The sequence below is a fragment of the Leopardus geoffroyi genome, chromosome A1 (genome assembly GCF_018350155.1).
Source record: "Leopardus geoffroyi isolate Oge1 chromosome A1, O.geoffroyi_Oge1_pat1.0, whole genome shotgun sequence".
Taxonomy (NCBI): Eukaryota; Metazoa; Chordata; class Mammalia; order Carnivora; family Felidae; genus Leopardus; species Leopardus geoffroyi.
The window spans coordinates 207,897,366-207,921,650 of NC_059326.1; the positions used below are offsets into that span (position 1 = coordinate 207,897,366).

At 37.8% G+C, this 24,285-nt stretch overlaps 1 protein-coding gene across 6 annotated transcripts in view; it reads left to right on the forward strand.

Moving 5' to 3' along the window:
* Nucleotides 1-22,118: 22,118 nt before the first annotated feature.
* Nucleotides 22,119-24,285, forward strand: part of RICTOR (RPTOR independent companion of MTOR complex 2) — a 122,671-nt gene continuing 120,504 nt past the window's right edge. For 4 of the 6 annotated variants that reach the window (XM_045439762.1, XM_045439778.1, XM_045439768.1 and 1 more), the window contains exons 1-2: nt 22,119-22,235; nt 22,407-22,454. In XM_045439762.1, the coding sequence (XP_045295718.1) occupies nt 22,187-22,235; nt 22,407-22,454 (97 nt within the window). In that variant the 5' untranslated portion in view covers nt 22,119-22,186. Of the gene's footprint in view, nt 22,236-22,406; nt 22,455-22,677; nt 22,987-24,285 lie in introns of those variants that run through there. The other 2 variants (XM_045439786.1, XM_045439787.1) reach the window with 2 other exon arrangements.

Consider the following 24,285-nt stretch of genomic DNA (forward strand, 5'->3'; position numbering starts at 1 on the left):
AAACACCATGATACAAAATGCAAAACCCTAACACACAGGAAAATCCCATGTTAAGTAATTTTTTCACAACTTCCAAAATATGCAAATCATAATGCTGGCTTTACTAGTAATGAATGGTGATGTGAGATTGGGTAATTTATTTATCTCCCCCTGCCCCGTTTGCTCATCTGGAAATTATAGAATTAGATTAAATCAGTTTTTCCAAACTTTTTCACTACCAGTTACCTCAAACTTTTATAATCCATTCCTCAGCCCCAACCTCATATTTCAGAAGCTTTTATTTTTAAAACTCATTGATTAAATAATGATTAATGCAGTTTCCATATCGTAATATTGCAAAGGCCCATTGGAGGTTCTGAAGAGTGGCCCTACTGAATTGACATCATTTCAAATAACTGTAGCCTCAGGGGCACCTGGGTGGTAGCTCAGTTGGTTAAGCATCTGACTCTTGATTTTGGCTCAGGTCATGCATGGGATGGAGCCCTGTGTCAGGCTTGAGCTGACAGCGCAAAGCCTACTTGGGATTCTGTTTCTCCCTCTGTCTCTGCCCCTCCCCCACTCACACTCTCTCTTTATCTCAAAATAATAAATACATAAACTTTAAAAGAAATAATTGTACCTCAGCCTTCATATAGGTGAAGTGGGATTTCCATTTGGTGTGTTGAGATTTGAAAATCGATCATAAACCTTTACTACTCAATTTATAGATTTCTGGAGGTCTGAGACTCCCTACATTAGAAACCAATGATGTCAAAGTCCCCTCCCAATTATGAAATACTTTGATGTCTACTTTTTGGTGGAGTAAGCCAGTATATGCTCATATGATAAAATTATTTTAATACTAAATTACATAGCTCAAAAGTGGTTTCGTTTTGTTAAATTTGGTAGTAAATATACATAATACACTGACAGTGTGTTTCCAGTAATTTTTTTCTGATTGAGAATAACATAAATTCAATACAATGTCCGTTTTTAAAATTCCAGATTAAATCAAGAGAATATTTGAGGGGCGCCTGGGTGGCGCAGTCGGTTAAGCGTCCGACTTCAGCCAGGTCACGATCTCGCGGTCCGTGAGTTCGAGCCCCACATCGGGCTCTGGGCTGATGGCTCAGAGCCTGGAGCCTGTTTCCGATTCTGTGTCTCCCTCTCTCTCTGCCCCTCCCCCGTTCATGCTCTGTCTCTCTCTGTCCCAAAAATAAATAAACGTTGAAAAAAAAAATTTTAAAAAAAAAAAATAAAAAAAAAAAAAAAAAAAAAAAAAAAAAAAAAAAAAAAGAGAATATTTGAGTTTTGGGTTATACACCAAGAAACAGACACACACATTGCTACAAAAGATTAATGTAATAGGTAATAATCTTAATATAAAAGATATTTGACATATTAATTTTAATATACCAAATATTATTTCTGTTATAGTTTTGCGTATAGAATTTTGTCACATGAGAAGAGCTACAAATAAATAAAACCTTCCACGGATAACTTTGCCTCCTACTTCATCAAGAAATTGAGGTCATCAGCCTTTCTCTCCCATATTTTCATCCCACATCTGCAAGTCTTTCTCTAAGCCCAATCTTACCTTTTTGCTTTAACCTCAGAGGATGTTGTTCCTCCTGTTCAAGACTAAACCTTCCACCATTGCCCCTGATACTTTGCTTCCTATTTGGAATGAAATTGAAATAACCAAACACAATTCCCTTCAACTTCCAACAATGTCCAACCTTAATCATATTCAGACACTGTCCCAGGGAATAAGATGCCACTCCTCAAAGCTACAACTTGTGTCCAATTTCTTCCTCTTTCTCTGGAGTTGTCTTCCTTCACAATTCATTCTCATTCTCCCCTGCCCCCCCAAAAAACCACACATACATATACACACACAAACTCCCCACCCATCTTTTGCCCTTTCCCTTCTTCCCTTCCTCTCCTTTAACTTCTCCCAATTTGCAGATTCCCTCCTCTAGGCTTACAGGCACACTGAAGCCTTTCCCATTCAAAAAAACAACAGACACCTTGCCTTGAATCTAAATACCTCTCTAACTACAGCCCATTTCTATCTTTCTTTTCTCATCCCATCGTCTTAAAATGGTAGGGAGCATTTGACAACCAGAAAGATGTGCTTCAAAGACCTGCAACTATGGGGAGCTTAATTCACCATAGATCCTGCCTTCTACACTCTGAAGCCCATCACCACACTTGTGCCGACACCAGGCTTCCCACAGACTGCTCCTAGCCGATGGCTGAGCATAGCAGTCCTGTTACTAAAAGATACAGAAGACCTCAGGTAGTGGGGCTGTGGCTTGAAGACTCCCCAACAGCCTTGCTAAAACTTCCCTACCCTGCATAGTACTCTGAGTCGCTTCCTCCTGACATTCTTCCCTCCCCTCTTCATTAAGGTCAGACTTGCATTGCTCTCCGATGGCTCCTCCAACCTTCCCTGCCTCCCTTCCCCTGTTTCCTCTCACACATACATTTTTCCATTTTTCTGCAACATCAGCCATTTATGATGCGAAATAAATCAGATGAAGCACAGGCCACACGATAGCTCTCCAACCTGCCAATAATAAGGAGCCTCTTTGTGGGAGTGAGTGATGGACAAACCTTATCTAGTGTCTAGGACAGCCAGATTACATTTCTGTTAGAAGCACCGAATGCCACTGAGAGGTCTAACAGGAATATAATCATAAAAAAACTAATGCTGCGCTCATACTAACTTCTTAGCATCTGATATGTTGCAAATGCCATGGCCTGGAACAGAAATTTAAAGTCAAATTGTGGTTTGGGACATGCCCAACTGAGAATAATACTCAATAGCTGATACAGACCATTAGTGGCCGGGTGCTTATTAACGAAGAACAAAGACATACCTTCTACGACCACCTTCTCATTTCAGTTCTTAGAAACAGATCTTTGAGATATTGTAGTATTTTTCAAAACCTCTAATAAAGTTAATGAAGAATCTTATTCAGGCATGTAAACTATCTCTTCCCTTTCAAACTCATGATCTTACACTCACCATCAGATATGGCAGCTTGAGTCTCCATCATACTTCTAGGAGTAATATTGAGAGTAAAACTCTTTAAGTTAGGATGAAATTTTAGGTTTTGTTCTTTTTTTTAATTTCTCTTAACATTTATTGATTTTTGGGAGAAAGAGAGAGAAAGAGAGACAGAGCGTGAGTGGGGGAGGAGCAGAGACCTAAGCAGGCTCCAGGCTCTGAGCTGTCAGCATAGAGCCCAATGTGGGGCTTGAACTCGCTGACCGCGAGGTCATGACCTGAGACTTTCATGACCTGAGCCAAAGTGGGATGCTCAATCAACCGAGTCACCCAGGCACCCCTAAATTTAGGTTGTTGTTCTTTAGCTAACATGATATGCTTGTCAGAGCTTCACCCTATATGGTAGCAGCTGTGTTAAGAAAAGCATTGAGAAAGAAAGAAGAAAGAAAGAAAAGAAAGAAAGAAAGAAAGAAAGAAAAAGAAAGAAAGAAAGAAAGAAAGAAAGAAAGAAAGAAAGAAAAAGAAAGAAAGAAAGAAAGAAAAGCACTGAAATGCTGTTGCCACCCACATTGCCACATTGCTTCAGGGGACCAGAGGTTTGTTTTTGTTGTTATCTTGTTTTGTTTTTTGGTTTCTGGTCTTTACTATGTGTATATCTAAAAGAGTTGCACTAAGCTACAATGGTTACTAACCTCCGAGATCTAAATAAATACACAGGATACAGGACTAGAAAACCAAACCCACAAAGTATTAAAGGTTTTTATGCATTTGTCTAGAAGAGAAACAACAGAAAATTCTCTCCTATTCCTAATATAGCTGTAGAAACAGACATACTTGGAAGGTATCTTAGGCTGGGTTGTCCAGAAGCAGAGCTTCAGACTGGAATTCTTGTGTGAGGGATTTGTTGAGGGGGCTCTGCAGGAAAAAGAATCTGTAAGAATGAGGAAGTGGGACGGCACAGGGGAAGGAGTTGCATAAAGACATGGGTCTCACTGCAGTCCGGGTTCAGCCTGGTTCCAAAAGAAAATGCCAGAGCAGAAATGGCTCCGTTGAGTCAGCCACCCTGAGACAAGGGAGCTGGGCTTGTATCTCCCCATCAGCAGTCGCTGGCTACCGCAGGCTTCTTCCCCCCAACCTCAATCTCCTACGTGACTGTGGGTAACACTGCCTCTTTGGGCTGAGAGAAACTCTCTCAAGTAAGGTGCAGCTGTGAGTTTCAGTAGTCAATTCTTACACAGTTGAGGGATGGGTGCGCCCACCGGGAAAAGTTACCAGGGATAGATCAGAAGTAAATTTTTTGCAGAGGGTCGCCTGGGGTGTGGGGGCAGTTAATTGGGTAAACGTCCAACTCTTGGTTTCGGCTTAGGTCACGATCTCACAGTTTGTGAGTCCGAGCCCCCCATGGGGCTCTGTGCCATACCAGAGCCTGCTTGGGATTCTCTCTCTCTTCCTCTCTCTCTCTCTCTGCCCCTTCCCCCACTTTTGTGTGCACTCACGCTCTCTCTCTCTCTTTCACACACACACACACAAAAATAAATAAACTTTAAAGAAAATTCTGTAGAAATAGTGGGCTTTCTCATCAAACAAGAGGAGACATAAAAGTGTATATATTATGGACCAAACACTAAAGCTGGCCTTTCTTACATCATTAAGGGGTTGTCCCAGCTTGTCAAGGTCCTGTGAGCATCCTGAATCATTTCAGTGGCAATGTCACCTAAGCCACCAGATTTTACACTGGGTATGTTGAGAGGCATCTGAAAGATGAATGTTCATTATGAGTCTATTTATCATTATTCTATGTATCTTACTGATTTATTCAAAAGGTAAAATCATTCGAGCCAATTCCATATATGGGCTGCATTGTCACTGTCATCCTCACCATCTATTAGCATTTTTTGTGTGCTTACTATATGCTAGACACTTTGCCGAGTGTTCTGAGCCTTGTCCTATTTAAACCTTATGTCAACCCTATCAAGTCAGGCTCAGAAGAAATGCAACTTAGATGTGATATGTGCTTTGCCCAAGTTTCAAGATCTTATTATTGTGATATCCTGCTTTCCGTGTGTATGATACATACTTCTCCCGATTCCTGAATAATAATGAAAAGCATGAAAATTGTTTTCTTTTTTAATTTTTAATGTTTATTCTTGAGAAAGAGAGAGAGAGACAGAGAGACAGAGAGACAGAGCTCGGGCAGGGGACGGGCAGAGAGAGAAGGGGACATAGGATCCAAAGCAGGCTCTAGGCTCTGAGCTGTCAACACAGAGCCGAACCGGGGGCTCAAAGTCACAAACTGTGAGAACATGACCTGAGCCAAAGTCAGACGCTTAACGGACTAAGCCACCCGGGTGCCTCAGAAAATCATGAAAATTGTTAGTGAGAATCAAAGAAGCCAGAAATTAGGAAAATAGCTGGTTCTTTTTCATTTTGATGCAGGTGGCAAACAGAAATGTTCGTGTCAAATATGGTACAGAAACCAGTTTCAAGAGAGAGACTCATAAGTCTAAAATACATATTTAGTTAATGTTGAATTTAGAGAACATGAGCTATAAAATCTATAATGACTTCAGAAAAAAAATGGTAACAACTTGGTATGATTGACCCTTTAAAAACTAAAATACCAGAATTTACATGTTCCAAGTAGAATTGTTCCTTCAAACTAGTCAATTATAGTGCTCTACACTTATTTCAGTGGTTTGCATAAGATTTATTATTCTGCCAGAAAGGGAGGAATGTCACTTTCAAATTTGCCTTTGCAACTTATGAAAATTTTATTTATAATACCTTTGCTATCAAAAGATAGCAAATGTTTAGCCTTTGAAAACGGATTCAATTTTTACCAACAGGCTAAAACCTCATCTGGTATATAAGGCGCCCAGGTGGCTCAGTCGGTTGAGTGACCAACTTCAGCTCAGGTCGTGATCTCGTGGCTCACGAGTTCAAGCCCCATGTCAGGCTCTGTGTGCTACGGCTCAGAGCCTGGAGCCTGATTCTGAATCTGTGTCTCCCTCTCTCTCTGCCCCTCTCCTGCTCACACTCTGTCTCTCTCTCTCTTTCTCAAAAATAAATAAAATATTTTAAAAAATTAAGATGGGTGAACAAACAGGCAATATTCTTATGAAATTAAGCTATGACCGTAAGTTAATGACAGTTTCTTGTCCATCATAAATGCCCCTTAACCTTTCTTACCATCTAAAGATAGATTTTTTTTTTTTGCTGAATACTTAATTTTTCAGTTTATAATAATAGTATAACGGTTTTGAATTTCTCTCAGTCACCTTTCAAACACTGTTTTCTCATTAAATGAAATACTATGAGTACATTAAAAGATCCGTGGGTACTTCATCCCAATTACATTTTACTCCTTCTTTCCCTCCTTCTCAGAGAAAACCAGTACCTGATTTCGGTGTTTCCCACTCCCTTGCATTTCTTTATACTTTCCTTACGTATGTATGTATCCTTTAAAATGTTTGAAGTATTGGGGCGCCTGGATGTTTCAGTTGGTTGAGCGTTCGACTCTTGATTTCAGCTCAGGTCATGATTCCAGACTTGTGGGATCTAGCCCTGTGTCGGGCTCTGCACTGAACCTAAAGTCTGCTTAACATCCTCTCTCTTTCTTTCTCTCTCTTTCTCTCTCTCTGCCCCCCCCCGCCCCCGCCCCTCTCCCTGCCTCACTCTGTCTCTAAAACAAAATTAAATAAATAAAAATTAGATGTTTCAAGTATTTTTTTATATCTTAATTTGGTATGACTAAGTATCATACTGTATGCATTTTTCTGCAACCTGCTTTTGTTACTTCTCATTATGTTGGGAAAGGAATAACATTCTATTAAGTGAAAAAACCACAGATATTTCTGTCTTTCTACTAAAGTCACGCTAGATTGTATCCAACTCTTGGTATCATAAACAATGTTACTATGGACATTCCTGTTGGAGTTTCTCCAGGTGTGTGAGGGTTTCTCTATGGCATACATCCAGGATAGAAAATGCTTGAGTGGAATATACACATCCCCCACTTGAATAGAGATTGCCCAATGCTTTTTGTGCTTTTTAAGAAACTCTTAACTTTACCAGCTCATGGAGATATTCTATATTTTCTTCTAAAAGTTTTACAGTTTTGCTTTCCACCTTAAATTCTTTGAACCCATCTGGAAATATCAATCATTTTTCTCCCCAGAGAAGCAGTTTCTCCAAACCATTTACTGACTGTGCTAACCCTCTCCACTAATATGCAAGACCGACTCCGTATCGTATGCCAAGGTTCCATCCGTGCCTGGATCTGCTGTGAGACGCATTCCTAGGACCACACTACTGTGTTTATTTCCACTACATTCATGCTGAGCATTGCTTGCTATTTGGCCAGGTAATTTCAAGTCTTTGAGCACTTTTTACAGGAAGTTTAAAGAATTTAATAGCATCGATATAATACTAAAAGGGAATTCAGGATAATTTTTAAGGTCCCACAATTATGGCAGTAATTTTTAAATTAATTACTATAAGAAGAAGTTAGTAAAAGTAAAAATGTAAATTAGTTCAGAAAAGGTCACGCAGAATATTAGACATGATTGTGAAAATGTAAAGTAGCAAAATATTCTTCCCCCCCAAAAAATAAATAAATCATTTATCTGATTCCTTGTTGACCAAGTACCTTCTGATTACCAACTCAGTTTCCTAAGTATGTCTGTGAAGAGGGTACTACAGTAGAACGGAAACAGATGCTTTGGTCACTGAAAAAATTATTCCACTTACAAACTACTTTCTTAAAAAATTCTTATATCATAGTGGGACCTTCAGGAAAATTCTAAAATAGGATATGAAAACCACTGGTACCAACCATATAATGATTTTTCCTTCTTTTGAAAACATGGAATCTTATAGATTATGAACTTTGTTAGTTTGTTTAAGTTTCTTTCCTTTGAGAGTGCAAGCAGGGGAAGGGCAGAGAGAGAGGGAGAGAGAGAGAATCCCAAGCAGCCTCCGCATAGTCAGCACACAGTCTGATGCTGGGCTGGAACTCACGAACCGTGAGATCATGACCCGAGCCAAAAGGACACTCAACGGACTGAGCCACCCAGCTGCCCTGTGACCTTTTTTTTTTTTTTTTAATTTGGCTGAGCCATGATCCCTGGGCTTCTCTCTTAATTGACAGATGTATCTCTACACTGAAGGTGCATAAAAACACAAGCAAACCACTTTTTTGAAACTCTTTTCTAGGGAATCCTGGTTACTTCCTTTTCTGTGCTAGCTCCTTCCAATAATTATCTCTTTGTAAGAAAATCAAGCTTGAATAGTTTTCATCAGAAGAGTCTGCCTAAACTAACAATAATTAAGGAAGTGTGTTGGAATCTCTCACTATGATGGCCAGCTAGTTGATTTCTCTATTTCTATCACTTATTGAGACTATTTTATTAAATACATATGAATTTGTAATTTTAAATCTTCTTTATAGTTAAGCCTCTTCTCATTATGTTGGAAATTTTTCAATTACTATTTATGTTTTTTGACTTAGTCTATTTTCTCTGATATTAATACACCTACCCAACTGTCTTTCATCTTGTATACAATTTTCATCTTTTAATTTTTAACTTTTTTAAATTTCAGTGTACCTCTAGTCAACACCACATAGTCGGATTTTTAAAATTAATCTAACAAAAAAGAAAATTAATCTAAGAGTTTCTGCCTTTTAACTGAGAAACTCACAATTAAGTATTCCATCCATGTACACATATTTAGAACTGTTTCCTATCTTTTTAAAAAAAATTTTTTTGTAATGTTTTTATTTACTTTCTAGAGAGAGAGAAACAGACTGAGCGCCGGCAGGGGGTGGGGGTGGGGCAGAGAGAGAGGGAGACACAGAATCCAAAGCCGGCTTCAGGCTCTGAGCTGTCTGCACAGAGCCGGATGCGGCGCCCGAACTCAGGAACCTCCCGAACCTCCCGAACCTCCCGAACTGTGAGATCATGACCTGAGCTGAGGTTTGATGCTTCACCAACTGAGCCACCCAGGCGCCCCAGAACTGTTTCCTATCTTACACTGTCCTATTTGTTAGATTTCTTTCTATATGTCTTTGTTCTCCTGTTTGTCGTTTTTGGAGACTGATTTATTTTTTCTGTTTTGGTTTTTTTTTTTTGTTCGTTCTCCCCACCCCACTTCGCTCATGTGCAAATTCTATACTGTATGTCCTACTAATGTTCTCCTAGTGGTTATCCTTATATTTTTTCCTGCGTAGTTCACAAAGTCTAGTGTTGATCAATTACTTAACCCCTCCCTCAAACAATCTGAGAGCTTTAGAATTGTTCAACTAAGGTCACCCACTCCTAAACAGCAAGCTATTTTCTTTCTTTCCCTTTTAATCCCCAATATTAAAATAGTATTATTAAATGCAGTCTGTGTTTGCTTAAATTTGTCTACATGATTTACCAATTTCTTACTCATCACTGTTTCTTATATCTTGGGCTATCTTTCCAGGTTCATTTTCTTGTTCTTTAAATGCATATAATGAAAGCTTCAATAGTCATGTCTGTTGGAAATAAACACTGCCATTTTTTGGTTACCTAAAAATGTCTGTATTTTTCCATATTATTTAAAGATAGATTTTTTTTTAGGTACAGAAATTTTGATTTTTATATTTGTTTATCACTTTGAGATAATTTTTCTGTGTTCTGGCATCTATTATATCTATTGAGGAGAGTCCAATTATTCTAATTGTAGTTCGCATAGATTGTCTTTCTTCTGCAACTGCTTTTAAGATCTCTTCATCTTTGTCTTCACTATTTAGTGTCTGGGAGTGGATTTCATTTTATTTATCCTAATTTACCTACATTCTCTCTCCCATATTTGCTAATTTTGTCTTTCATAAATCCTAGAAAATGTAAGCCATAATCTCTTTAAATATTGCATCTTTTTATTCTCTCAATTATTTCCTTCTGGTAATCCTATTCCAAACATGTTAGATCTTATTCTACACTCCATATATTTTCTACCCCTTGGAATAATGGTCTTTGTTATTTTCATTCTTTTATTGAGGTATAAATTATGTACAGGTAAATTTGACTCCTTAAACACAGCGTTGCAGAACCACCACTATAAAAAAAAAGAACCATTTCATCACTTCTAAAAATTTCCCTGTGCCATGTTGTCCTCAATCAAAAGCAAAGGCAACGAAAGCAAAATAAACAATTAGGACTACATCAAAATCAAAAGCTTATGCACAGGAAAGGAAACCATCAACAAAACGAAAAGGCAACCTATGAAATGCGAGAAAAAATTTAGAAATGACATAAATTCTAAAAAAATTTAGAAACTTCCAATAAGAAGTTAATATCGAACATGTACAAGGAGCTCATACTAGTTACTAGCAAAATAAACAAACAACAACAACAACAAAAAACCAAACAACAAAAAATAAAAAATAAATAACCCAATTTAAAAAATGAGCAAATGACCTAAATAGACCTTTTTCCTAAGAAGACATATAAGTGGCCAACAAGTACATGAAAAGATGTTCAATATTACTAATCACTGGGAAAATGCAAATGAAAACCACAATGAGATATCACCTCACACCTGTTACAATGTTTATTATCAAAAGAACAAGAGATAACAAATACTGGCTAGAATAGGAAGAGAAAAAGGAAATTTGCATGTAGCTGATGCGAATGTAAACTGGTATAGCCAATATGGGAAACAATATGGAAGTTCCTCAAGAAATTAAAAACAAAACTACCATATGATCCAGCAGTTCCACTCCTGGGAATATATCCAAAGGAAGCAAATCATTATCTTAGAGAGATAACCTGCACTCTCATGTTCGTTGCAGCATTATTCACAATAGCCAAGACATAAAAACAATTTCATGTCCATCAGTGGATGAACGGATATATTTACTGGAATATTATTCGGCCTTTAAAAAGAAGAAAATCCTGCCATTTGCAACAATGTGGACAAAATTGGAGGGCATTATGATAAGTGAAATAAGCCAGACGGGGAAAGACAAATACTGCATGATCCCACCTATACGTGGCATCTGAAAACCAAGCTCATAGAAACAGAGAGTAGTTTGCTGGTTGACAGGAACTGGAGGGTGAGGGAAATAGAGGCCGATAAAAGGCTACAAACTTCCACTTACAAGAGGAATAAAGTCTGGGGTGCCTGGATGGCTCAGTCAGTGGAGCATGCACCTCTTTTTTTTTTTTTTTTTTTCAATTTTTAAAAATTTATTTTGAGAGAGACAGAGAGACAAAGAGATAGTGAGAATGGGGCAAGGGCAGAAAGAGAGGGAGAAAGAATCCTTAGCAGGCTGTACACTGCCAGGGCACAGCCTGACTCGAGGCTCAATCCCATGAAACTGTGAGATCACGACCTGAGCCGAAACCAAGAGTTGGACGCTTAATGGACTGAGCCACCCAGGTGCCCCTGAGTATGCAACTCCTGATCTTGGGGTTGTGAGTTCGAGCCCCATGTTGGGTGTAGAGATTACTCAAAATAAATGAATTAAATTTAAAAAAAAAAGGAATAAGATCTAAGAATCTAGTGTATAATATGATGACTATAGATGATAATATTGTATTGTGTAATTGAAATTCACTAAGACAATAGAACTTAAGTGTTCTCAACAGCAATAACAGCAACTATAATGGCAAATATGTGAGATAAGGGATGTGTTAGTTAATTCGATGATAGAAATCCTTTTATTTGTCAATTACACCTCAATTAAAAAAAAAAAAAACATTTTTCAGTCTGTACTTTGTCTTTTTATTCTCTTAAAACTGTCTTAACAACAACTCGGAGCCCGGAGCCTGTTTCAGATTCTGTGTCTCCCTCTCTCTCTGACCCTCCCCCGTTCATGCTCTGTCTCTCTCTGTCTCAAAAATAAAAAAAATAAACGTTAAAAAAAAAATTAAAAAAAAAACAACTGTCTTAACAAGAACAAAGTTCTCCTGTTGATAAAATCCAATCTATCATTTTTTTTTTCATATTGACCATGCTTCTGGTGTCATATCTAAGAAATCTTTGCCTCACCCAAGATCAGAAAGGTTTTCTTCTGTTTTCTTCTAGAACTGTTGTAGTTTTAGGTTTTATATTAAGTTCTACAATCCATTTTGAGTTAATTTTTATATAGGGCATAAAGTGTAGATCAAGGTTCATTATTTTGTATGTGACTATACAAGTGATCCAATACCATTTTTTGAAAGACTATTTTTTCTACATTGAATTGCCTTTGTACCTTTGTCAAAAATTGAAGACATGGATATAGATAGACACAGAAAGAGAGATAGAGATGATGTAGATAGACAGATCTGAACTCTTTATTTCCGTTCAATTAATTTATCTCTAAAATTACCCTGCCTTCATTGTAGCTTTATAGTAAATCTTAAAAATAAATAATGTGGGTCCTCTAACTTTGTTCTTCCTCAGTATTGTGTTGGCTATTCTACATTTTTTATCTTTCCATATCTTTAGAATCATTTCATTAATACCTATAAAACAACTTCTTGAATAAGCTTTGGTATTTTGTATCTTTCAAAAAATTGGTCCATTTACCCTTTTAAATTCTGTAGGTTCTATAGTAACATCCTACCTTTCTCTTCTGATATTTGCAATTTGTAGCTTCTTTCCTCTTTATCAGTCTGGCTAGAGATTTATCAATTGGTTATTTCAAAGAAACAGCTTTTGATTTCATTGATTTTTGTTTTCTTATTCTTATTAGTTTCTGCACTTATTTTTTTTATTGACTTTCCTTTACTTGCTTAGGATTTAGTTGGCCATTCTTTTCCTAGTTTCCATTTCTTTTATTTTTTTAATTTTTTTTTATTTTAGAGAGAAGCACATGCAAGCAGGGAAGAGGGGCAAAGGGAGAGACAGAGAGAAAGGAAGAAAGAGAGAGAGAGAGAATCTTAAGCAGGCTTCATGCTCAGTGCAGAGCCTGACCCAGAGCTCAATCTCAGGAGCCTGGGATCACAGCCTGAACCAAAATCAAGAGTCAGCAGCTTAACCCACTGAGCTACTGGGGTTCCCCTTCCTGTTTTCTTAAGGTAGAAACTTAAACCATTGACTTGAGACCTTCCGTTTTTAATATAAACATTTAATGCTTTATTCCTCTGATTTAGCTCCATTCCAAAAATTTTGGAATGTTATATTGTCATTTCTATATAATTTGAAATACATTTTCCTTTACCTTTCAATTTCTGCTTTATCCAATGGCTTATTTAGGAGTGTGCCCTTTGCTGTTTAATTTCTAAATATTTGGGAATATTCTAGATACTTTTGTATTGTTGAGTTTTAGTTTAGTTTTGTTATGGTCCAAGAATATGCTTTATATGATTTCAATTTTTCATATTTGTTAAAATTTGTTTTATGGTCTAGACTGAGGTTTATCTTGGCGAATATTACATTTGTACTCAAAAAGAATGGGTATCTGCTGATGTTGACTGGATTTTTCTATAAATGTCAATAAGGTAAAGTGGTTGATAGCATTTTTCAGGTCATCTATCTATCTATCTATCTATCTATCTACTTTTTGTTTTTGTCTATCCTTATGCCACTACTAGACTATCTTAATTACTACAGTTTGTAGTAAGTTTTGAAATCACGAAGTATATAATTTACTTACTTTTAATATGATCATGATACAGGAATTTCCTAGAAATTTCCTAAGTAGCTATTTTTTATCTTCCTAACTAATTATTGCATACCTCGAACTAATATTGCACTATTTCATATATATTAGAAATTTGTAATAGTCCAATTTTGTCATACATTTTACTTCTATAATTTAAACACACAATACACTGTATTGCCTTTACTTTAAATGAGAAATTATCTAATAATTTATTTACCTATATATAAACTATTTTCTGCATTTTTTTGTCCATTCGTGTAGATCTGTATTTCCATCTGGTATTATTTCCCTTTAGTCTGCAGAACTTCCTTCAACATTTCTTTTAAAACACAATTTCTTTATTTTACTTTCATTTTTGAAATTGATTTTACCAGATATAGAATTCTAGATTGTAGATATTTCTTTCCTTTTTCACTTTAAAAATGTCATCTGATTGCATTCTGGGTTTCTGACTGGAAGTCAACAGTAATTTTTATTATTGTTATCTATAGTTTATTTGCCTTTTGTTCTCTTCTCTGATCACTTTAAAGATGTATCTCTTTATCTTTGGTATTTGGCAGTTGGACTATTATATGCCTGGGAATGGTGTCCTTTGTGTTTATTTGTTTGTGATTCATTCGGCTTTTTTGGATCTGGGTCTTGATAGTTTTTATCAAATTTGGAACATTTCAGCCATGGTTACTTCAAATATTTTTTTTCTGCTATAATGTCTCCCTCCACTTCTCTTGGGACTCCAGTTCCACATATTTCAGACTGTTGGATTTTTTTAAAATATGGTTCTCTTTTTTTTTTTTTTTCCAGGCTTTGTCTTCTTCATTCTTTCTATTGATCTGTCTTCAATCCCTTTTTTTGTGTGTCCAGTATGTGACCATCTAGTGGATTTTTACATTTTTGATGTTGTATTTTTTGTTTATTTCTAGAATTTTCATGTGGTTCTTTTTTTATGGTATGCATTTCTCTAGTAAGAGCCCCTGTTTGATCACTACTATGTCCCACTTTTCTCTTGAATCTTTAACCATATTTACAAAATTCTGCTAATTTCTATGTCTGTGTTATTTCTGGGTCTATTTTTAAAGATTATTTTTCTCATGATGATGAATCACATTTTTCTCATTTTTCACATCTAATAAAATTCTTATGATATTTTTTACACTGTAAGTGCTATGCGTTTGAGAGTTTGTATATTGTTGTTTTCTTTTTATTGGGTTTTCTCCTATTCATAATTTATTGGAAGATCAGCCTGATCATGTTGAGTCTTGATTTTAGGTTGTGCTTGAATATGTTTATAATATTATAGTTTTATTTTAGGCTAGTGTAGCTTTCCCCTAAGTTATGACCTTTTTGGTATCCCCATGCAAACCTTTCTTCTCTAAATTATTACCTTCTGGGGGTCTTAACTGAATGCTCATGGTGTTTACCAAAGTCGCCTTACTTGCTGAATAGAGTTCTATTGTTTTTCATAATCTGCAACCTGTCGAATCTTCATTTAGTTCAGAGTCCTCAGGACCTGTTCCTGACAGGCCTCCCAGAATCTCACTCTCTTACTTACGCAGCTTAAAATTCAGCCAACTAATCAAGAGGATTTAGATACAGATTTCTGGAGCTCCTACTCTGTACAGGTTCTTCCTCTCTGGTATTCTGCTCCTCCAATTTCAATTGCCTCCTTATCTCTGAACTTAAATCTTTCTTTCTTTTATCCTATGAAATGGATGTTCTTTATTTGGTTTCCATAGTTTTGTGTTGTGTTTTGAAAGGTATCCCCAGGCAAAAAGCCAGAAAGAATGTGAGGTCACCTTGTTTGTTTCTTTTGTCTCAAGGTCTCAGTGCCACACTACTATGCCTAGAAACAATCGTTCACATATTTTGTCTAAATTTATAATTGTTTATTATGGGAAAGTGAATTTAATACCCATTCTCCATCATGGATGAAATCAAATTCCTCATTAAAAATAATTCAGTTCCTTTATATTGTTTCTGATCATCAATATCTGAAGTCTATGAGTTATAATTTTTATTTCTACTGATTTTTCCTTATGGTGACTTTTTCCTTTCAGTTTGATGATCTTTGAAAATGAACTTTTACTTGTTTGATCTTAATTTGTGAAGAGCCTGGGAGCTGATAATCATGCGTACTTTTCTCCAGAAAAGATTTTGTAATTGCTGCTTCTGGAAGCCAGGGGGCACTACTAACCTGAGTCCACTTTGGTCCACTTCTAGGATCCTGGGTTTAAGGCACCAGTCTCATGTTTTGCTTTTCTACCTCTGGTAGTGGCTTAGTTTTCAGATCTTGGGTATACAAGTGGCAGTGCCCTCTAGATAGTTCTGCTTTTCCAGTTTTGTATTTTGACACTGTTCCTCTAAGTCTAGTATACTGTTTTGTTTTTATGTTTTTTGGTGGAGGAATTTTGGAGATTTTCTGTAGCGAAATAAAGAAAGAAACGAATGATTGATATATATTATGTAGATTTAACAATTGAGCTATCATTTGGTCAATAAGTAAAATTAGCACGAGTTCTATAAGGTATCCTGAGGGAAGACTGGGAGTTCTGCCACTCTGCAGAGTTACAATACTTTCCTGAAATTTTTTTCCACTTGGGTAAATGGCCATGTATTATATCCAGGTAAGTGGATTTAAGGGGCATATTTTAAACTATATTTTATCGAGTGGAAACGTGGCTTAAAAAGAATATTGCAAAGAAATTGTGTGTATGCAATGTAAGTAATAAAAGCACACAGTTTTAAAATGTGTAAGATCAGATTCGTCTACTCCTGATAGTAGCACTTTATCAACATCATTAGAAGGAAAAAGCAGTGGCAATGGAATCAGATGTCACCCTAAATTTTTTAAAATGTAAATTAAGATTATGGATTATGAATTTATGTAGATTATCTTTACTATTAGTTGGGTCTCAGTGTATATTGTTCCTTGAGATGGTAGTTAATGGTAGTATAAAGCTATCTGATTAGCAAAATATTTAAAAATAATTCAGAATATGAAGGTAATTTTCTGTATTTCCTCAATGATGTTAGATGTCATGTATTATTGAACCCCATCCTTCGCAAAAAGAGAAACATTCTTAGCAACAGACAAAAACATACCTATCAGTGGGGAATATAGTGGCATTTCCTGCTATGGTAAAAAATGACTGAGAAAAAACACAAAGAAAAAAATTTGCTGACAAACTAAAGTGCTATCCTATTGGCCAACCAAGACAGAAAAAGTTAAAAAAAAAAAAAAAAAAAACTCTGAAAAGTTAAAGAAAAAGGTACTTGAACAAAACGCATTATGGAAGCTTTGCTATGCGATTGGATAGAAGCATGGACACTTGTACACTTGGCTTAGTTTATGGTATTCGTTGAATTCTGTTCAGTAATGAAAATACACACAGATCGCTCTTTTTCTGCACCACCAAAGATGTATCAAAGAAAGCATGTCCTTATCAATAAACAACATCCTTAATAAAAGCAGCGTTTTGTGAAAAATAGATGAGGTCATTTCTGTAAATGCAAATTTAAAAGGTATTCACAGAAGAGTAGAGAGAGTACCACATACGATACTTTTATGTAATAAAGACCTTTAACACATAGCTTAATTTTCAGACACCTTGAGAAGAGAAAGTGACTGTGACAATCTTGTGTACCGTGCAGATATTTGACATGTATTTAGTGGTAAACTGGTTTTCATGATGATTGGTGGCTTGTTCTCTATCCATTAGTACCATGTTATCTAACGGATGTTCTAAAAATATTAAATTTAATCTTTCTCTTCAAGGTATATGTGTTAACAATAATTAAGAATCTTACTACTTTTCAGGGGTGCCTGGGTGGCGCAGTCGGTTAAGCGTCCGACTTCAGCCAGGTCACGATCTCGCGGTCCGTGAGTTCGAGCCCCGCTTCGGGCTCTGGGCTGATGGCTTGGAGCCTGTTTCCGATTCTGTGTCTCCCTCTCTCTCTGCCCCTCCCCCGTTCATGCTCTGTTTCTCTCTGTCCCAAAAATAAATAAAAACGTTGAAAAAAAAAATTTTTTTTTTTAAATAAAAAAAAAAGAATCTTACTACTTTTCAAAAGAAATTTGTGCTGGGAAGGGAGCACTTAGAAAGTAAATATTTGGAAGCATTTCTAGAGGGTTTTTTTCCCCTGAACTCATTTAAAAATATGAATATGTCAACTTACATATGTTTTTATAACTACTCACTTAAAAATCATGGAAACAGAGTTTTCTAACCTGTTGAAAATCTTTCTGATGAAGAGCTTTGAAACCATTTTGAAATCATTTGCTAAAAATTTCTAAATGTCATGCCTTCCAGTTTGCTACAAAAATGGATTGACATTAGGGAAGACGGACATTTATTGGCCATATTACATAAAAAACCCTTGATTGTGGAATTGAAAAACAACTGTTATGGGTTAGAAACTTTAGCCAGTAGACTAGTTCTTCCATTTTTAAAAAACTGATTCTTGTGAGCCACTAAAACCGAACATCCCAAAAAACTCTTCTTAGGACTGGACTTTTGAATTTCTATACATAAAGTATTTAACAAGAAATGTAAAAAATAGTAAAGTATATTCAACCCCATTGTTTTTATTAGTGTCATTAGTAAAGTAACATTAAAATTAACTTTAACCATTTTTATTTCATCTTTATGTTTTATGTCTTATTTAATAAAAAAGTAGGGGTGCCTGGCTGACTTAGTTGGTGGAGCATGCGACACTTGATCTCAGGGTTGTAAGTTCAAGCTCCATGTTGGGTGTAGAGATTACTTAAAAATAACATCATTAAAAAAAAAAAAAAGTAAATACACGTGTATTGGAGTGTGGGCAAAAATGTTCTTTTTAAAATGATGAGATGCACAAGTAATTTGGTAGTTCCATTGCTTAAGAAACTATTATCATGAAATACTGATTTCATTGTAATTTAGAATAGCCAGGAAATTTTCTCTAAAATAATTTTTCTTAAAAAAAATGTACAATTAAAATTTGTTCGGAACAGTTAAAGTGAAAAAGATAAAAAAACACTCAAAATTCTACCAACCAGAGATAATCACTGTTGAAATTTTAGTGCATACCGTTCCACATTTTATTTTCTGTGTATATGTTATCTCTTCTTTCACAAACATAGGCTCATACTCTATTTAAAACTGCTTTTATAGAGTGCCTTTATACCTTACAGAATTTTTTGTTAATGAAATTTACAAGAGATTTTGGGACACAAATTAAAATTTAAAGGAACAATACTAAGAAACGACTTCCTGCTATTTTGAGACAGAGATTAAAATTTAAAGGAACAATGCTTAGAGATAAACAACACCAGGGCTGAATCATCATAGGCAACACTATGCAGGATTCCAGCATGTTTGATTTAGTCCATAGCCTGTCATTTTAATGTTCTTTATCTAGATTTTAAATGTGTGATTTAACTCTGAAGAGAAATTACCAAAAAAACCAGACTGACTAAATGCTGTGGTTTTCGACTTGCTTTATCTTCGTATGGCCTATGTACTAAGGCAAATAGATAAAGGGAACTAAGATTTTGGCAAGGTTTTTTTCTGTTCAACATTATCTCTGTATCTGAAACTGGTAATATTTGGTTTATAAACCAGACTTATTACCTTTGTGTAACAGGATAGAAAATAGAACCCAGATAATGATTATCAATGAGTCACTGTGTCTTCAGAATCAGTTATCTCTCAGAGGTGTGGTCCTGGACCCAATCTCATATAACATTTTTTATCAGTGACTAATACTATGAGAAAAGGACATTCATTCACACAGCAAATGAAACCTAGTTGGGAAATGAAAACTAAGAAGCAGAAGTTAAATTCTCAATGACCAGATTAGAATCAAAATGACCCAGAAAATTGGAGAAGTAGTAAGAAGTAAACAAAATGAGTAAAACATAGGGGTGGGCTAAAATAAATAAGGAAGAAAAACAAGTTTCAAAACTTGCTATTGGCAAGTATAGAAGATAACTTGGAGATTTTAACAAACAGCACACTGAGTAGAATCAATAATGCATTGTTTAAAAAGCAAACACACCATTGTGAAATGTATTCTTTACTGAAATTTACCTAAACTCCTGCTTCCCAGTTGAGTGTCATTTGCAAACACTAAGAATGTTTTTTTTTTTTTTTTTTTTTTTTTTTACCAGAAAGACTATTATTCACCTTAAAAACAAAGGGGAGGAACACAGCCACTTACATGACTGAGATAGTAATAGAAGAAAAAGTAGTTTCAATGTAAGACTGGAGAAAAATGATCTTTTTTCCTACTGGAAGAGACGGAATAAGTGAATAATGGTCTTTAAATAGGAATGTATAGTTATAAAGATGAAAGGCTGTTAGATTCAGGCTTTCACTTACTGTAAGTAATTTAAAAGTGGATCAGTTTTACTCAACTTTCATGAAAGAATGAAAGAGAAAATGAAGTTAAATTGTATTAGGAAGGAGCTAATTTAGAATAAATAGGGACACAATAAAAAGGGTTGGTTGAAAATTGAAACAGTTCTAAGAACCTTGTAGAATTTACATTGATAGATTTCTACTTCTCTGAAATGGTGAAATGTAATACATGGAGGGATGAAATGTAAATGTTTAATGTCCTCACCAGACCTTAAAATTTTGTGATTTTTGCCTAAAGCTGTAACTAGAATAAATAATTTTGCACCACGACCTGAAAGCTACAAAAGCAAGAGCAAGTATGTTGTTATCAAAATTACTACTGGTTGAGTCAGGAGACATTTTTAAAAAGTACTTTAATCGTGTTGCATCCTTGAATACAAGGGCAATATCGGGAACAGATACCTGATTGCAGACCTAATGGGGGGGGGGGGGGGAGGCAGGAAAATACAGATAGAATAGTATCCCAAGGAAGTAGTGTTTCTCTTTTTTTTTCTTGATGATGTTACTCTATGCTGCTTTAATTTTTCTTTTTATAACTCTTACTTATTTTACACTAGATATATATTAACTATAGGACGTTTAAAGAGTATAGACAGCAAACAAGAACAGAAACCATATGTGTAATTCCACAACTGAAAGGGAAAAAAAAACACATTTTGATGTATATCTTCTCAGACTCTTTTCTATGTACACATATCTGTAAAATAATTTATAATGTATAATTTTAATTTGATATGTATTTTAAACGTTTATAAAAAAGGAACTTTGTAATCTCTTGCTTGATTTAAAATCATGAACATTATTTTCTATAAATATACCAGACCTATATCATTTGATGGTTGTAATGATTTGCATAATCTCTACCTGTGGTCAATTGTGTTTCCAATTGATCACTATTACTGACAACGGCAATTATATCTCCAATATTGCTTTTTTTTCACATTAAAGAGGGCATTGGAACAATGCCGATTATTTATTTAACGCTTATTTATCCTGGCCACTGCATTAAGTGTCAGAAGAGATGTGGTTAAAGCAAGATCTCCACTGTTTAACTTCTAGTCTCACGTAGAAAGACAAATAGAGGAACAGGAGGGGACAACACTCACCCTCTCTTCAGTCTACTAAAGAGTTTAAAGTTGCTGGGTCAGGGGCTGGGTGTATATATACTAGCTGGGAAAAGTTTCTAAAACTGAAATCTCTACAGCTAATAATTATCAGGTCTATGTATAAAACATGTTAATCCACAACATCTACATTAGTCAGTGTTCAGAAGCTACACAGACAGAAAACCCGACACAGCCCTCAGCTGCGTCTGCTTGGTTCCAGGCAGAGGAAACCCTCTCCCCGGGCCTCCCGGCGCCCGCGCGTGCGCGGGAACCATCCCACCCACCGCCCCAGACGACCACCCTGCACTCCTTGGCTTCTTAATCCCCTTCTCCTGGTCTGCGCTAGGCGGTCAAAAACAAAACGTCCACCAGACCACTTCCTCTCAGAGGAGTTCTCCTGGCTGAGTGTAGTTTTGAAGATCAAGTGCAAGGCTGCTTAGCACGGTGGTCAGAGCTAGGGTGGAAAACAAACTTTGTTACATGTGAACTTGGTTGGAGCAAAGCGACTTCTAGGAAGGGATTTGAGTTACATTAAAACTGCGCGCAGCGTTGTTGTTGTTGTTTTCTTTCTTTCTTTTAAGTAAACATCGTTTTAACTGATGAATAAGGAAGGGGGCTTGAAAGCAAGCCGGAGAATCAGGCAGGATGGTTTCCGCAGGTGGCCGGTCGGCCGCATCCCGGCCTCCTCCCAGCTCGCCCCGGCTCTAATTACAGTTTCCGCGGCACTGGAGGGGAAGCATCCTCCACGCTGCAAACTCTCATCAATGGGATTCCCCTCGTGGGAAATGCCATCTCCCAGCCGACATGCTCTCGGAGGGCCACGCGCGTCGCCGCGACCTCGCGCACTCCGGTGGACGGACGTGGGCGCGCGCCGCGAGCTGCACAAGAGACCCCAGCTTGGCCCCGCGCTCCCTCCACGCCCGGGGCTCAGTCGGCACCACCCGCCGCCTGCCGCCGCGGAGGGGCGGGGGAGATGCCGCGGGGGGCGGGCGCGGCGCGCGGGGAGGGGAAGGGGTTCTCGCGCGATTGGGCGAGGTTTCCGGTGTTGTGACTGAAACCCGTCAATATGGCGGCGATCGGCCGCGGCCGCTCGCTAAAGAACCTCCGAATACGAGGTAAGCCCGCTGCAACCCTCACCCCCCGCCGCCTGGGGCCCGCGACCCCTGGCCCTTGCCTCCCCCTGGCCCTGGGCAGGCGGAGCGATTAGGGGCGCTGGCTGGAGCCAGGGCTGCCGCCGCTGGCCTGCGAACGAATCCTAATTGGAGCTGTGTGTCTGTTTCGTGCAGGGCGGAATGACAGCGGCGAGGAGAACGTCCCGCTGGATCTGACCCGAGGTAACGTGGGGCGCCGCGGGCGCCGGCGAGGGCGCGCTGCTGGGGAGGAGCTGGGGCCCGGGGGCAGGGGGCAGGGGCGGGCCCCGCACGGGACCCGCGGGGGTGCGGGAGGCAGAGCCCGAGCCCCGCCTGCTGGCCCGCAGGAGCGGAGCCCGGGGCCGCCTCCCGGGACCCATCCCCCTTCCCGATGCCCGCTTTCCTCGCCCCGCGCCCTTCACCGGGCCTCTGGGTGCGGCGGGTGCCGGGGAACGCCGAGCGGGACTCGGCGGAGCCGGTGACCCTCTGGGTTGCCTGGACCCCCGAGGGAGCATTTAACTCCCATCCCGGAGCTCGTGCAGCCATTCGCCCGGAGGCGGCCGGCGGGAGGTAGAGGCTGTTATTTAGGTTGCCGGAGGATGTCTGAGGGAAGAGCGACCACATCCTGCCCTACCCGTCCCCCAGAGCAGAAGCCGGACCTGCTGGGTTCTGCTGCCTGCGTGACTGCTTTTCTCTTTGCCCACCGCTCTGGGGGACCCGGAGCATTGATAACTCGGTAGTGAAACCTAGAGTCAGTGACTGTGGCTAAGTGTCTGGTTTACGCTGTAGTTCATTCCCGTTTCCCTTTCCCGGGCGGCTGGGACTGTAGTTGGCAAAGACCGCCCCCTCACCCTCGCTGCAGGTTCATTGTTTACCTTCTGCAGTGGCGATGGGTTTGTTTACACCTTCGGAACTGGGCGAACCCCGGTTGTATTTTTAAGGACCTAATCCTGCTGCTGGCCAGTGTATCTTCTGTTAGGCACCGTACTGGACTTTATTCGACAATACCTGGCTGAAGATTTAGTAGTTATACACACGGTTTTTCTTTTTTCTTCCACGGTAAACAGGATCTGGTCTGCTGATTCCGAAGAAGTCATATTTCACACCGGCTGTAGCATAGAGTGTAAAGTGGTTCAGCTGTACATCGTCAGTTTCCTTTTTTGAGATCCGAAAAACACTTTAGGATGTTAAAAAGAAAAGTCATAAACATTCTATAAAAAATAAAAAAATTAACCTACGTTCTACTTGACGTGGTGACTTATCTAAAGTATTTGTCAGACGCGGGCTCATTGTTGAGGCTCATCTCTGGTATTTAAGGCATTGTCTAATTTGTTTTATTTTGTATGTCAAAGTGTAAGATAACTTATTAACTAAACGTCTACTTTTCATTTAGCTACAAGAGTGCATTTTGTAAGAATATTTTATTCTGAAAGTTCAGGGACTTTGTTTTGGGTGAACTAGGCACTGGTGTGAACAGGCAGAAAGATTTCTACTAATGCACTAAATTGGAACATTTTTTTCCTCAGCGAATTGGGTTTGAGTGTTAGTGTAGAAAGATGTAAAGCTTTTGACTTTTGTGTAACAGTTTGGAAACTTGACTGTATATATAACAAACACACTTGGAAAATCTGATAAAATATATGTGGGAAAAGATTTTCTAGTAAATTTCTTAACAACAAAATTCCTACAGGGCTTAACATTAGCATTTGAGTTCTGTAACAGGTATACTTTATTGATTTAATTTCTACATGAGCATATGTGTTTAGATGGAGGTGAAAAGAGCATTTATTAGATAGATCTTCTGTCTTAATGTTCTCATTAAAAACCTGTTTGGATGTGGTACTAGAAATAAATTGTGTTTGTGCTTTAAATTGAGTTTGCAGAACTTCTGTATATAGTGATTTCTGTGGCTGGTATCAGAAGTTTAGTTTGTATAAGAGCTTATGTGCAAATTTGATACCTTTGATTTACTTCAGTCTTACTCAAGTACACAGATAACTGTATGTTTGCCATTTAAAACGTTATGCTTCCTGGA